At 37.8% G+C, this 16863-nt stretch overlaps 1 protein-coding gene across 4 annotated transcripts in view; it reads right to left on the bottom strand.

Annotated features, from left to right (window-relative positions):
• Positions 1–16863, bottom strand: part of LRRC28 (leucine rich repeat containing 28) — a 57283-nt gene that overhangs the window by 9479 nt on the left and 30941 nt on the right. For all 4 annotated transcript variants that reach the window (XM_082768992.1, XM_082768994.1, XM_082768993.1 and 1 more), the window contains 4 exons: positions 14936–15142; positions 8501–8603; positions 4707–4882; positions 2028–2187 (listed from right to left, as the gene is read on the bottom strand). In XM_082768992.1, coding sequence (XP_082625118.1) covers positions 2028–2187; positions 4707–4882; positions 8501–8603; positions 14936–15142 — 646 coding nt within the window. The remainder of the gene's footprint in view (positions 1–2027; positions 2188–4706; positions 4883–8500; positions 8604–14935; positions 15143–16863) is intronic.

The following is a 16863-nucleotide window of genomic DNA, read 5'->3' as shown; positions in this document are numbered from 1 at the left end:
TGGCTGAAATTCCTTTATGGCATGATCATAATAGCTTACGTCACCCTGAATATAAAGATTGTCAACTGTCACGTGAAATATATTTGAGTGAACATGAAACCCACTGAATTTCAATATCCAACTGAATTGTAACAGAAAGACAAGTTGAAGTATGCAGTCTCTACAATCAGATGATCTGAGAAAGATGGCTTTTGCAAAGTAACATTTATGCAGCCTTCTAGCTGCTGCCCAGATTTAGCATAAATTTGTTCTTATTTCAGAAAGCTGAAATGCTTACAAATCAGATATCAACTATGCCACAAACCCACAGCAAAATAATCTGTGATATAGCTGTGGAAAATAGACATTATCAACCTTAGAGAGCAATTACATCTTTAACATGTTCTAATTGAACAGCAGTTCCTTATTTTTATGGAAGATAACTAGCAAATCAATGGATTGCAGCAGGGCAAGAACTAAGTGGCATTCCTAGGCATTATATATACCAGCAAATAATTTTCAGAAACATGCTTTGGTAGAGCATTTCTTTTTTTCCTCTCCAACTTTAAGCAGATGTTTTTTAAGTAATGGTTTGACCTGAATTCTCCAAAAAGAACCTCAACACCTTATTTGCTTGTTTAATCCCTCAAAACTTTTCTTTATAGCAAGTTCGGTTTCAAACAGTATTGTAATTTTGTCTGAGTTATACAAGCTATGAATACAAGCAAAGTCTGCTTGATATAGAGTTGCAAGATCCTGCTTCACAGAGAGTGAAACAATTGCATATTTCCTTCCAGTGATCCCATATTTGCAGTGCTAAGTTGGTGTCTTAGGAGACAAGGAGGTGATGTTGCTGTTTGGCATCTTTGCACTCAGGATCAAGGAGGTGGTTAAGATAACAAGCTTATCTTGGTATCTCTAGCATCTGGCATTCACCGCTTTCTATATAGAATATGACAATTCTCCTCTCCCAAGTCCTTCCAAAAAGGATAGGGGGCACAGCTATGTCAGTGGGACAGAGGCAAAAAAAATTAAGCAAGACATAGAAGTGACAAAAATTCTAGTGCCACTATGTACAGGTATTTACACATAGCAAATTTGAGCTCAATATTGATAAATTCATGTGTAAACTCAAGAGTACTTTAAGCCAGATTAGCAAACATCTCTGAAAGTTCTGAGGTTTGTGAAAATGCTTTTACACTGCAGAATGTGGATTCACTGATATTATGGTTCATGGCAGCCCACAGGACCAGCTGCTCAGACTAATAGGGGATAGGGAAAGAATCACTGCAAAATGATCAGTTTTAGGGTATTTTTTTTTTTTTCCTTTAAGGTATTTTAAATTTTCATCTACATAAGGGCAATACTCTGTGATAATCACATTCCAATTTTGAGTCCCTCCTAGGACTGTACTTCCAGGAAGCCAGCAAGTCTGCATAGCCTTGCCTACTTGACTTGCGAATGCTGCAGACAACTGCTGCAACGATAAATAACTGAAATATTTTTAACATATGTTTCATAGCGAGCCATCTTTTTACAATGCAGAATGTTTCCACTGCATCTCACAAATTAATTCACGTGGAAAAGAAAAAGTATTTTACTGCAGAACATTTTCATTAAGATCTGGCTTTAGAGCTTTTTTCTGCTTTTAATCCTGGAACACTTATGTGGTGGTGGCATCCCCCTGAAGCCTGGGTTGAGAGAATCAGAGGAAGCATTGGTGTTAGGCAGTTTTTCTTTCCAAAGGCACAGAAGTACTATGCGTGTACTGCAACACCACAAATCAGTCAATCCCATCATGTCAAAGCCTTTCACTATCTAGCAGCAATCTGAAGCAGGAAAATGTGGTAAGCCTTGTGAAGCAGTTTACCAGCGATATGCTGGTTGCCTTGTAAATAACAGATTTGTCTACCTTTATGTGCATTCTTTGGACAGAGGCTTTACATCTAATAGGCTAGTGCACTAAAAAGCAGTCCTTAAGAATATGTTTGTTCCATAGGTGTTTTTCTTCCTAAATGAAACCCCAGTATAATTTCCTGTATAATTACCCTTGATGCAATCCTGCCATTGGAGTTTCCCTCAAGGGAAAGAGCTTTGGGTAGACAATGGTAAACATAGGCTGGCTGCAGCGGTGGCAATGTCCCAAGGGACAGTGCAGTAATTCCAGAAGGCTTTTGGGTAGTGAGATTGGAGTCAGAAAGTTCAAATCTAGGGAATAAAAACAAAAAAGACTATCATACATTTGTTTTGTTACAAGAAGTCCAACACAAGAAGTATGATCTAATTCAGAAAATCAGCTCTCTCACTAGCTTTCTTAAGACTTGGTCAAAAGAACAGCAAGGCAAAGCAAATGACAGCACTTAAGGCAATGCATATGGTGCTTCCCAAGTACAAATTCAACAAGTTCAATGTGTATATTAAACATCTGTGGGCATAAGACTAACTTGGCCCAAATATCCAGGTGAAAATACCATAGCCTAGCATAATCCTCACAGGAAAAAATAAAGAGACCACTCAAAAAAAATATCAATATATTCATAATCTCTGAAGTGTGCCCCCATATTTAAAAGATGCCTTTATTTTTTTTATTTTTTTTAAACAAACAGGATACCAGGATACAAGGGTCATTTCGTAGGAAAGAACAATCATGTTCTCAGGCTTAGTCCAAGTCATGCAGTGTTTTATAAATTAGAAACAACATATTCATCTCCATCTAGAAAGTGAGAGACAGCCAAGAGAGGTGAATGAATTTAGGTGCTGAGTAATCAGGACAAGATGCAGTGCCTGATAAATCAGTTTTGCAATATCACACTAGCTTCAGCTTTCAAACACTGTAAGGTTTAACCCCATACACAATGTTCCACAACACCATCAATTGAGGTGACAGCATGACAAATAGTACATCTGCGTCAGAAAGAAAAGGTCATATTCCATAGCCAAGCAAAAACTGAGGAAAAGTAGCCTGGTCACTGCTGTTGCACTTACCTAGCAGCCGCTGAGTATTTAGCTGCACCCTTGAAATTGCAAATTTAAGTAACCAGTGATAGATCAAATCTGCTCCTTTAATTGTGTGCCACCTGCTTCCCCAAGACACCATTACCATTTTCCTGTCTGAACTATGCTTTGCCCCCACCTCAGTGAAATGTGGGTGTCTCCAGTGGTAATGCACATAACCTTCAATAAGGTTAACTCAGAAGTATGCATGTAAAAATACACACACACACTAAAACACTATACTGTAGCAAACTGGAAGTAGGCAAGAGTTAAAAGTTCCACCATGCTTTTCAGGTTCTGCACCTTGGCTGCAACCAGACAATCCTCATAACCTTGTATAAGTTATCTACAAACCCCTTCTTAAATTGACTTTGCAATCCTATTTTGCTATTCCAAACCAAACTTCATCAGTGTCTTGAAGAGCACTCACAAAGCCAGACTCCAGAAACTGAAAGTCACAACTGGGTGAGTGAAGTAGTTACAAGACAAAGAACCTTTCTTTCTTTGTACCTTATATTCTCAAATTCCTTTTCAAAGACTAGAACTTTGAAAATCAAAATGAAAGAGCACCTATCATTGTGTAGTTGTCAGGTAACTGATATGCTGATACTAAACAGCTCAAAACCTCTCACCTCCCTTCTAAAAGCACAAATATAAAAAAAAAAAAAACAAACAAAAAAACCAACCCCAGACTGGTCGATTAAATTGTACTGAAGATCAGGTAATACTTTCCACACAAAACAGAGCCACTTCCTATGATCACAGACTTGTATGTTTATCACACCCCTTAACATGAAGCTTTTTCCTTTCCATATACAAGCAGCAAATATGCTTTTCCTGGCAAAGCAGTAGCTCAGCGCTTAAGACTTCCTCCTGTGGCCACAAGGTAAGTGACCCCTTACCATAACCCTTCAGTATATCCACTCTAACTCTCCACGCTTCTGCCTTCTACTGTCACCTGTAAATCCGACATATTGCCAAGATGCCACTAACAGAGGAGATGCCTAATACATCCAAATCTGACAAAACCTGAATCCACAGATATTACCAGATATTGCTAACTCATGTGACTGCATGATGTGGAACCAGATAAGCCAAGGGCCAGTTTACAGCAGAGTCTGAAGTGGGGCAGAACTAAAACAGCTCAGCTGTCACACTGTACTGAAATGGCCAACGGCTGCTAGCATTTCTCTTGCCTTATGCTTAACGAGCCTGCCAGTTGAGGAGTGTGCTGCCTGGCAAGAAGTTGCATTGTTGGCTGATGCATCTAATCTTGCCTCAGGAACTGTATTTCTCATCTCCTATTTCCATTAGGATTTTCTCCTGCAAAAAGCGTCCTTCTTTATACAGTTCTCAAGAAAGCATTTGTAAAGCACTGCTTTACTTTAGAAATAGTCTTGGGATTTCTGTTTTTGATATTCAATATGTTTGTTGTAATACAGCATTTCAAAAATAATTTGATTAAATAAATCATTTAAAACATTAATCTCTGTCCATCTCTTTAAAGAGCTATTTGAAACGTTCCTATCATTGCCAGAAAAGCACTTCCACTTTCTTTGTGATCATAGAATCACAGAATGGTTTAGGTTGGAAGGGACTTCAACAGTCATGTAGTTCAAAGCCCCTGTCTGTGAGCAGGAGTATCTTCACTAGACCAGGTTGCTCAAAGCTCATCCAACCTGGCCTTGAACATTTCTAGCCATGAGGCATATGAATAAAGAAGAAACCCATACCTTTCAAATACACATAGTAGGTGTTATAGAGGGTCCTCATGGCCAGTTCTTGCAAAGGCAACACATGATCTGTTTCTGTCCCTATAGATTTCACCTCTGCTGGCAGGAACACAGTTAACTGTCCCGATGAAAAGGAGAGCAGTTTCACCTCCGAAACTTGAATTGGAGAACCACACCTAGAAGAACACAAGGACATTAAAAAGTCATTAAGAAAAAATAAGGAAGTTAACTTCATGGGGGAAACCCACATGACCAACCCATAACACACTGGACACCGTTCTTCAGTGCAGCACCCTTCGAGGGCGTATTGCGAAGTGCAATACATACAGACACATCATCTACAGGTCACCCCCTTCAGTGTCATGCTAGTCACTAGACATTTGGAGGTCTTATCAATTAACATTCAAAAGCTAGAGAAATGAGAACACAATCCCAAGGAGGTGAGCCAAGCGCACTACCAAAAGCAGTCACATAACCTCATTTAGCACCTGAATGACATTTATTAGTAAGCATTTTACATAAGGGAGCAGTTTCATACATAACAGTTGGTTTCCTATATCTTGGATCAATCAGTGGTGAATGATAATGAGTCTCCGAACTATAATATGAGGCAAGCTACAGCCACAACCAAGTCTGATTCAAGTGCCACTGGGTGGTTCTGTACTATCCACGGAATTCCCTTGGAGATGACAAAAAAAAACAAACAAACAACACAACAGCCTAAGCTAGAGTGTGAAGGTCCCCTATGAAGTATTAACCTTATCCTTCCCAAATTATAGTAAGACAAAGGAAGGTTATTTGGATTCAAGTAAAGAAACTTAGCCTGTATTAAAAATAGTAATTCTTCACATGATCCCTGTTGCAAGTTATCATACCAAAGAGACATGCATAGGAAAACTCTACTAAGGCTGTGGAAGTCAAAGGAATTGAAATTATGACAGCCTAAATTTGGAGCCAAGAGGAACTTGTTAGGGCCGGTCCTAACAAATGGAACAAACACGAGTTTGTGAGCCTTCCCAGATATTGGACCTAAAACTGAGGTAACCATGTTCAACCTTATCAGATGCAAAAGCAATCTGATGGAACTTCTCTGATAACAATCACCTCTCCTTTGATTAAACACCTTTGAGAAACGAGCAAAGAGCAGCATCAAACAGCAAGTAAATAAGCCTCTTGTTAAATGTTTAGTACTTCCCCACAAACCATGAACAGGTAAGATATAATCTAGAAATCAAAGATCCAATATCCCAATAATTCATTCCCAAGCAATCCATACCCAATCAACTAGCTACCGCAACTGATAAACCTCCAATACTGTATTTTCAAGCTTATCAACCCCTCACCAACCTAGATAAAAGACAAACCCTTAAGCCCACTACAGTTTCTACAGCTCAGAACTGGGCTTCTTGATTTACTCTGCATAAAGGGAGTCCACTGTGCCTTCCCATTACACTAAAATGTAAGCCAACAAGTAGAACAGACCATCAAGAGGAATAATTTAAGAGACACATCCTTAAATCAGAATGTATTAGGGAAAGAATCAACACTTTGAAGTAATACTGGGTGCAAGAACAAAAAATTAAAAAAACAAAACAAAACAAAACAAAGTCCATTGAGGTTTAAAAGGTGAGAGAGAAGAGTGGAGAGATGGTCTATCCAACTGGGATAAACGGAGCTGCCGAAGACCCTCGTTGAATAAATCACAGCAGGGAAGAAAGCTATGGCCACTTATTGGCTGCTTTCAACAAGAATGACAGACACCTAACAGCAAACTATGAAATCCAATCTGAAAAAAAAATAAGATCAAAATTTATTTTGAGTACTGAGATCATCACCTCTTACATAAAAGACTTTTTCAGTCAGTCTGACTGCAGGATTCCCAGACAGAGATTCATTACTTACACAATGCAATTTATATTCTATTTTCAGAAATCTCACTTTATTTTAGTAACAGCAACATGTCAGATTTAATTGTCCAGTGGATGAACAGACAGTTCATAAGCCAAGAGCTTCAAATATTTTGCCTGACCTGTAAGAACTTGGATTGGCTACTAATGCTTTCTTGGAAGGAACACAGAAGTGCTCCAAATGACCATCACTACATGATTTTAACAGCATCACACAGCACATCACCAAATAACTTTTTTTCTTACACATGGGTACTTTACTTATGTTCAAAATTTTCCTCATAAATGATTTGTGGTATTTCAGGAAGGTTTTACAACAAGGACAAGTATTTGATTGGCATGCATACTATTTCATGTAATGAAAATCCAAGTATTTTATTTTTTTGAATTCTTTAGTATCAAGAAAAAGATTTTGGATTATCACATTTTTTCATTCCACAGAAGCACTAAAGGACGTTCAGTGTAGCAACTGCAACGTCTTTGGTTTCTTCTACACTAGATTTATAATACCTTTCAGAGATGCTAGCAGCTAGCCTCACCAGCAGTGTACAAGCAGCGAGAGCAAGTAGAAGTGTTAATATCTTCTTAACCATCAGCCTCTTCCCGCACTCCCCCCCCCCTTTTTTTTTTTTTTTAAATAAAAAAAAGACATTTTGTAGAAATTCAATAATGACAACAGATCAGTACAAAAACAAAAACAATTTGAGTAAGTATAACGTAAGGAATTAGAACATCATACAAATTAGCCATATGGTTATTTGAAATCACCTGAACTAGGTGGACAGGTAGTTGGACCATATTTGTTGGAGCATTTTCTGCATTATCAATAGTGGTTTGGACACAAACAATGCAGTTCTATGACCTGTTAGGTCAATTTTATTTATTTTTACAATTGACTGTTAGTCCTGAAAAAACAAAAGGCTAGAAATTATTTATCCTGAAAAACAAAGTCAGTAAAAGTTTGAGACTGCAGACATTTCATACAACTGCAAGTATTTATATATCACACAGCCAGCTGACATGTGAATATTAAAAAAGAAATCTTAAAATGCCAAGACTCAGCACCTCGCATATTGCAATAGAGCGCAAGCTGTAAAGAGGGAATTTATATTTAATGCAAGATCTGCTGAGAGCGAGCATACCAGAAATTTATAATTAGATGGTAATGAGGACAATCCTCCTCTGATCAGTTTTATACCAGTAAGGCTCCATTCATTTCAGTGGTGCTGATCCTAATTTATGCCAGTGTCAGTGTAGAAAGAATTAAGCTACTGTCCTAGACAGAACACTTTTTCCTCACATCGTAACCACAAACATGAGACAGCCTAAGATATTTTTAAAAACGGACACTTAAAAATATACCTGTCAATCCCTAATTCCTCAAAAACGTTACTTATTTTAGTTAGTAGGTAACCAAGACTTAAAAGAAGCTGATACCAGGATGTAAAAATGAGCAAAGCTGCATGTGACATTCCAAGATACGGCCCAAAGCTCACAGAGATGTGAGAACTTATGAACTAGACAGATAGGTGCTGCAACACACAAAGAAACAGTTCGTGCCTTCTTCAGCTATGGAGATTCTGTGAAGCCTACTTTTCTGGCCGTCTTTCAATGCAGCTAGTATTCAGCTTCAGGACTTACATTATCACTGAAAATCCCTTCAGAGTAACTGCACCGACCCTTATGGCTCAACATGAAAATATGAAGTCAGCGATTAACTGAACATTTGCTGCAGAAGTAAAACAGAACCAGCAGCTGCAGCAATCCCCTCAAAGTAACTTTAGTTCTGAATCAATCACAAAAATCGTTTCTATCACACAGACACGTATATCTGAGGAGTTCTAAACTGAACACACAGGCAAAACATTTGAATTAATTCACACCTACCCGCTGCAACCAATGACTTTATTATACAGATAGGATGGAAGGCCTTTGAGATGAATGTTGTTATCCACGTAAACATACTGTAGCTCCCGAGAACGACCTAAATCTGGGTTTAGAAAACAAGAAAATAAGTAAGGGAGAGAAGGAATGACAATGGCAACTCTAAGCAAGGCAATTCTCCGTCATTATAAATAATCAGATTCAATGTTAAGCAAACAAATTAGTACATCCCAGTTGTAACATTTCAGCAACTTATTTTAGTAAATTGCAATGCTATTTCTAACCAGTTTTTCAATTTATCCATAATAAATTAAAACCCTTTTTCAGTAGCCATGAAAATCCCACTACAAAAACTTAGATTTTGACACTGACGAACTCTAAGATCAGTTTGAAAAAGCAAAAACACAACTCATTTCAAATCTACTGTGAGAAAATCATGCAAGGCCTTGCATCACTGAAATCACAGCTTTGCTATCCATAAAGTGGTAAAGAAATAACCAGGAATGCCTTCTGTCCCACTGTTTCTTTTCTCCAGGAAGAGATACGTATTTAATTATATTAGCTATAACTAAACACAACCAGTGATCATTCCAAAACAAGTCTGTGTGTTATGTCAAGTTACAGAACATAAGAAAATACATAGCCATTAAACTGCAGAATATTACACAGCAAAAGCCATGGCTACAACCAATACATCCAAACATGTGCTGCTTATTATTTCTGTTAAAATATTCATTGCTGGCAATCAAAAGAAGCAAGCACAGCATATTTCTAGTCCACGAAGGTATGCTTTAGATATGCTAATATATTAAATATGTTAATATAACTCCTGTTATGACCATGTAGATATGGAGCGATTTTATTTTGTTTAGAAAATTAAAGTGGGGGGAAAATAGAGCAAAAGTAAAGGGGAAAAATTAAGTTTCTAGGAATTCTCAAGGAAAAATTTTGCTTATCTGCAAGATGTGGTCAGTCTGCTATCAAAGGAAGTGAAAAACATGTTAAGAGGCATTTTAAGACAAACCAAACTAACTAAAAAGAATAATCTAAAAGAATTTCAACTGTCAAGGAAGCTGACACGTAGGATCATCTGGGCAGCCTATTTCATCCGTCGTTTCTATGCCATTCAAGATACTAGGTTAGGAAGAGACATATGCCTTTAATAAAACCAAGCACCGATGTCTGAAAGCCTCTCCGTGTTGGAGGAGATAGCTGCAACCCAGACAAATTGCATTAAGAAAAGATGTGTATGCCTCAACTTCTTAAAGTTTCATGAGTATGCTATAGAAAATAGGCAAGACAAACAAGCATTTGGTGAATCAGCAACACTGAAAGCCTCTAGTAATAGCAGCTAGTTCTGACTTCCCATCTCTATCAATTGGCAATTACCTTGATTGGCACAAAGATGAGGATAACCAAGGAAATGAACACAGCTTCTGCCCCTTTTGTACCCATATCCAAGAACAGAATGAAAGTTAAAATGTTTTCCATGACACCTAGGTACAGGACGATTCTGTTTGGAATCGTGATCTCTTACCATTCCCTACAATAGCCACAGGTAATACAACCCGTTCTTTAACACTGAGCTGTTTCACTTGTACACAGAGCTCTGGACACCACTTAACACAGATAAAGCAAACGACATTTGAAGTGATCTCCCCAAACATTTGGCCATCCTAAAATATACTCAATGTCTTCAGCTGTCACCCACTTGAATGGCAGCTGGAAGCAGCAACGACCTTAAACATGCTGGGGGCTTCAAAGGAATCACAGCATCACATCTTCCATAAGGAACAAGAACTGATACCAACAGAAAACTAATAGGTTCCTCTTTTGAACGAAAAACATTAACATCAAGGGCTTGAGTATGATTTTTTCTTTTAATATAGGCCTTTACTCTGCAACAATCTACAGGTTTTGCCACAGGCTTCAAGGACCATGACCCTGGCTTCATTCAGACCAGAGTCACCAGACATCACAGGATGTTTTCATCCACCATACTCTTCTTTGACCCTGTCCCCAAAGATATTCCAGTTTGAAGAGCTATCTGCTGCATCCATCAACTGTCCTGCCCCAAGAAGCAAGCACAAATATCTCTGCTGACTGATCAGCACTGCTGTGAGATGCTGCTGTGCATTGCTGAGAGCTAACACCTCAAAAAAGATGAGGTATTTTGGCTCAGTATTGCAGGGCTGAAAATAGTTTAGTGAAGTTCTGGAATATTTTTAGATGAAACAAAAACATCACTATCCTACATGAACAAAAATATTGCAATACTGAGGCACTAACACCGTAAAATGTTATAACAGTGGAAAAGAATTAGCCAATAAAATTAAAAGTAAATAGCATGTGCACGGCACACCTAAAGCTGAAAGAAGATTGCCTCATGCTGCAGAAAGCAATCAGACTAAGAAGAGCAGAAAACTATGGGTTGCTGGGGTAGCTTGAACGTGATAGTGTTTAACTCATTAATTTGGAGAATAGAAGAAAATTTTAAGAGGGCTCATCTTCTTCATTTCTACACAGATGTATGCAAATGGGCTGGAAATCAGGCAAGTCAAAAAAAGCCCTAAAGCTGTTCTTTTCATACGCATTTGGGGGTGGGGAGGGGTAGGCTGCATCTCATCTCTTCCCTCTGTCTTTATCTTATGCTATGTTTAGATTCTAAGTTCTGAGTTGACTGCATTTCCTAGGTAATTAAAGCAAATTTTTGGATGTTAGACAAAATATCTCAGTAGGAAAAATGCAATTCCCAAAGCCAAATAGCCTGTAACTATAAATGTTCCTTTGATATAGTTTCTTTGCATTAAATAGCCAAGCATCTTCCAGTCTCCTAAAGATTTTTTTCAAGTTTCAAACGTTATGCATAAAGCTTAAATTTAAATAAATCACTTTAAAAAGCTCTTTGTATACCATCCCCATTAATTTTTGTCTTCTATCAGTCAACAAATATTGTTGAAAATTCCCTAAAAACACACTTCTTAAGAACTTCGTAAAATAAGGAAGCTCTCCATCTCTGAAAAGGCTAAAGCTACAAAGAACGTTTTTATGTGGCTTTTGCAAGCACTGTACTGTCTAAAACATTTCCACTTTCCTCCTTCCAGGCTTCCAGATCAAAGACCTTTCTCCCAGAAATGACCAAATGCCATGAGTCCTGAACAAACCCCAATTCTATTTTTTTTTTTCCTTCTTTTTCCTTTTTTTTCTTTTTCTTCTCCTAACCTCAGGGCCCTGGCATATGCATTCCACATGGCTGAAGATGGAACAAAAGCTCTTGTGTGTCTGCTCTGATGCTCTTTTAACCATACTGTGAGGGCAAGGACACAAAAGCAGCATATACTGAGGTAGAATAAGACCTTTGTTTACTGTGCACTGATAATTACTAGACCCATTTTCTAAACAAGAAGTACGCATGAACCCTCAATAAAGTGATATAACACTGAGTATTTGCTGTCATAATATCCCCTGTACTGCCAGTATACTTCAGAATTTATGGCCTGTTTGAATTATATTTGTACTTTATTACATAAATTATTTTTATTTTTGCAGTGTCATCAAAGTCAAGTTTCTGCTTGCAGAGGAATTTGCTTTCAGGCACCGAAACATTTGCTCATGGTGAAAGTTTCCAGCTAGCTTTCTATCAAAGGGTAATTTTGATTCTGAGTAGTTTGATATAAAACGATCAGTAGTTCCATCTGCCATTCAAGAGCAGAATTCTTAAGAGCATTTATTAGGACAGCATGAAAGGCACATCCTCCACCCTGACAATAACAGCAAAAATGAAAAAGAAAAAGAAACACAGAGGGCTGGCCAGGAGTTTCCAGTTAAACTTACACACCTAATTTGGGTATTTTTAGAAGTTTATTAGGAAGGCCTAAAGGTTCAGATCCACACACTTACTCGTTCAGCTGCTGGCTATTTCAGTTTATGTTCAAATAAACTCTTATTTTCCAATACAGGCACATCCCAAAATTAAGTGTATTCTGCACAACAAATGACTAATTCATTGTTGTTTACCCATCTGCTTGTACCAGTTATGAAAGTCAGAGTGGCTTGAGGTATTTTTATTGCGATTTGCAAAACTGATAGATGTTAAACTTGTTTTCTTTAGATGCATGTGCCCTCCAACTCGGGCAGGGTAAATATTACCATTTAAAAGAACATACAGGTCAAAATACTGCCTGGTACCTCTCCAGCAGTGCAGTGAAATTGCAGTGCTATTGCCAGAACAAACCTAACACCTATCAGCCTGGGAACAGGAAAACATAGGTTTCCATCACACATAACAGGAGCCATCCAGGCAGCAACAAGGGACATACTTAGATGGGGAAGAATGGGTACCTTGCCACTTTGGATGTCAACCACCATATAAAAAAGTAAACCATGCTTAAAAAAGCATTAAGGAATACATTCCAAACGTGACTATAGCTGCTGATGTGAACACATCTAATAAAAAAAATAAAAATAACATTCTGTTTGGAGATGAATAGGAAAGCAGGCATCTTACACAACTCCCTAAATTAAAAAAATTGACAATTATCGCTTGAGTATCACTTGGTTCCACAGTACCTTTCACTGTTACTCAACCTCCTTAGTCATTGTCACTATTAAAGAGAAGTTAGATGTAAAAATACACAGAAAAAAAAAACATTAGCTAACACATGCAACTATCAGAAATAATGCTACAATTATGCCTTAACATCAGTAATACTCCAAACAAAATATTTTCCCATACAGCAGAAGACAGATTTCATCTTTTTGCTTTTCAATGCACTCTTCTACTTTATTTCATTACATCTTGACCACTCTGAAGCTTTCTGATGCTTCAGAAAAAAAGGATTAAACGTTTACATTTATACTGTGCTGCTTTCCCTCTGAACTCTAGGATTTACGATTCGGTTTCATATTCACAGATAGCAAATTATCTCCAAATGTTCACCAGTGAGTCACTATTAAGAACTACTGAACAAGGTCAATTGACTGTCTTTGATGTTTCCCATTATTTTAAAAGTTCCTTTTGAATGTTTTGAATTTGAGTCTAAAAATAAAGAAAAAAAAGAAGGTGTGTCATTATATTACAGATTTATTTCCTCCTTTTGAACTTAAAACACTTGAGCAGATCTGTGGCTCATCCAGGTCATAGCTCACTCACAGATAAGCTACTAGTGCAGAAGCACAGGAAACTTTTACCCTTTAGTATTTCATATTTTCTTCTACTGAGCAGCATCTTATTTTTAAAAATTGAAAATATTCAGCTTCTCTTGCTCATGAAATGTAGTTAAGAACATTTGCCAAAATAGGGCTAGCTACTCTTCGATCGTACTGTGAAATCTGGCCGATGCATCCTGGAACTTGTTTTCTCATTTCTATAATGACATATGTTGGGACATAACTGAAACACTATGTCTGGAGACATTATTTGCACTTACTTGTCAGTGCAAATAAACTGAGGTGCTAAAATTATTGGGACTACCATCAACTGCTTTAATCACTAAATCACTAATAATTAAAAAATAAAGTTTAACCTATGCAGTTAATTAATTTAGAAATGAAATCATCCCATTTTTTGCCACCTCAATTTTAAGCTTCTTTTCCATGTAATTATTGTAGCTTCATCTGCACCTAATTAGCCTAACTCTGAGCGCATTCTAGAGAAAGTATTAGTGGCTATTCAAATGGCATGACAAATCTGCATACATTTCTGTATTTCAGCAGAGATTAGCTCCTCAGCAGGGCTAAGGAGTAACAAACACGTTGAAGATGAGTTGCTTTTCAAAGGCAGACTATACAGTCCACTCGCACTAAAATCACAACTACTTCCCACAATGGAATGCCACTCGCTCACTGCGCCTCCTGTTATCCACATCCAAACTGCTACAGGGTTGAAAAGGAGGTAAATTTTTTCTTGTCCTCCTGCTGGAGAAGTTTTCATGGATGCCTGCACGCAAATTAAGCCTTAGCTAGATTATGCAGTACTGAAATTCCTAATGATGAAAAATAATTTCTACGGATTTACTAGGACTCCACAGCAAGTTCCAAACCCCAGCTGAAGAATCTTCGTTAAACCATCAGATCCAGCAGACTGAAACAGGTCATTACCCAAAGTGGTGGAACTCAGATTACATAGTACTATATTTAAACACGACATCATTTAAACTTTTTTCCCCCTCAGTTAGCTAAAAATAAAGCAAATTTGATAGCTGACCTATGGCTTTAAAACAGACATGAAACCTCAACCTTTATTTTTTTATTTTTATTTTTTTTTCATGTATTGACATTATTTTCTAACAACGTGATCACTGTAACAACTCCATAAACAGAGTTGGTAGGGGCTAGCATGGATGAAAATTTGTTGCTATGTTTTTTTGAGGGAAGGCAAGCTTGTTTCCCTGCTTTTTTTCTGACCAACACCCCAGCTCAGCAAAGGCAGTGACTCACCGAGGGGCAGAAATGCAAGGCGGTTTCCAGCCATGGAAAGCTCATTGAGGCTTGGTAGCTGGCACAGGTGGCGCGGAACATACCACAGGTGGTTGCGGTCTGCAGTCAAGTACTGCAGCGAAAGGCACATATGCAGCCTTTCCGGTAACGTTATCAAACGATTGGTTGAGATGTCCAGTGTTTGCAGCTCTCTCAGGTCTCCAACCTCTACAACCAAAAAGGAAGCATTGACATACATTAATATAACTATTTTCATAAATAGGACCAGAAAAAAAAAAATCACTTGAATCAGAAACAAAAGTCAGCAGTTAGCTGTCCTGTTTCTCTCAAGATACACTTCTATCAGTCTATTCTGAACTGAAACTCATAATCTCCATCACCATCTTATTTCAAATCTTTTTGACAGGCAACAGTTATCGGTTAGGCAGTATATTTATACACACAGTGCATTGCTGAACTGTGTTTATTACTACGAACAACATCAAGCAGTTCCCTGGGTCTAAGTCAAAATAAGCAGGAAAAAAGTAAAATCACACTACATAGCTTGCTGTTACTGAGAGTATTTTGCATGACCATATACATATACAATGTATACATCTTTAACATTTGAGGATGCAACTCTGATATACACCTTACTTAAGGCTCTCTCGCAGTGACACTTAGCAGGAAGTGATAAGCATGCATCTGTAAGTGACAACACTTCACCAAGCATGCTTAGGAACAACAGCTGTCTTCATAATACAGTTCAGAAAATCTAGTTGAATTTAGAGAACAGATTTCTTCATAAACTGTAAATTATGTCAGATCATGTTAGAGTCTATTACAGTAAGCTATAAACTATAGTTGCAATTACTACAGCTTCTAGAGATTTTTCTCTTAACCTTTTAAAAATCTAGTCAACATTCACAATTTTAAGAGCAGAAGCATTGTACAACTTCTCCTGCAGGTAACAAACAACGTTCTTCCAAGTCAGCAAGATGCAGTCAAACAAGCAGCCACCCTTGCTATGGGTGATTTCCTTGCATCTGGCCTTTGGAACCAGGATGTGCTTCTTTAAGGACCAACTGACAAAAATATTAAGAAGCTCTACACATCAGCTCATCGTTTGCATATTCTCTTACAATTACTGTATGAATTAGGTAACTCTATAAATTATTTTCCCCCAAACATGGGGAAATGCTAAGCAGTTTGGCTTAGTTTGCCAATAATTCCCAGCAAGGGAGCCGACTTAGGGAGCTCTCAGTGCCCCCCATTCTCATGGTAACTCACAGCATCCTGCGGGATCCACGTGACTTTGCCCTTAGCTGAATGAAGCCAGCTCTTCCAACTGATAGCTGCTAAACAGTGCCCCAGAATTTTCTAGATTGGCAACACCATGTAATCTACACAATCCACAGTCCACACAATTTGCACAATTTACAGATCTATCACCTATTTTATTTATTTTAAAGTAATAAATAGGGCAGCACTACTTGAGGTAAAGCTAACCAGAACCTACTGTGCCCTGAAGCTCTCTCCACAGCAGGAGCTAGAAAATCCACTGCTCCCTGCGCTCTGGTAGCATCCCTGAACATCTTTAATAGTACACCCTAAGAAGTTAACCAAATGCCAGGTTATTTTCAAGGTGCATTTTCAGGTATATTTGTCATTTATGCAATGGGAAAAAGAGAAATGGCATATCTGAAGTTAACGGTGGGAAAAAATTCTTTAAATGATACTTTTAGGACTGGAAACAGAAGAAAAGGGAAATTATAATATTAAAGATTTTCAGAAAAGTAATCATTAAAGTTGGTGTGTGCATTTAAAAGGAGCTGCTACACACCACAGATCTCGGCATTAACTAGAATAAAGAATCACCAACACAGTACACACATCCTTTTATGAAACACTGACAGAAGCAGCAGCTATACATAACCACCACATTTTTC

This window comes from Aythya marila (assembly GCF_965140915.1).
Source record: "Aythya marila genome assembly, chromosome: 11".
In the NCBI taxonomy this organism is placed as follows: Eukaryota; Metazoa; Chordata; class Aves; order Anseriformes; family Anatidae; genus Aythya; species Aythya marila.
The sequence above is the reverse complement of the archived record's forward strand: the minus strand, read 5'-3'. Positions and strand labels throughout refer to the sequence as shown.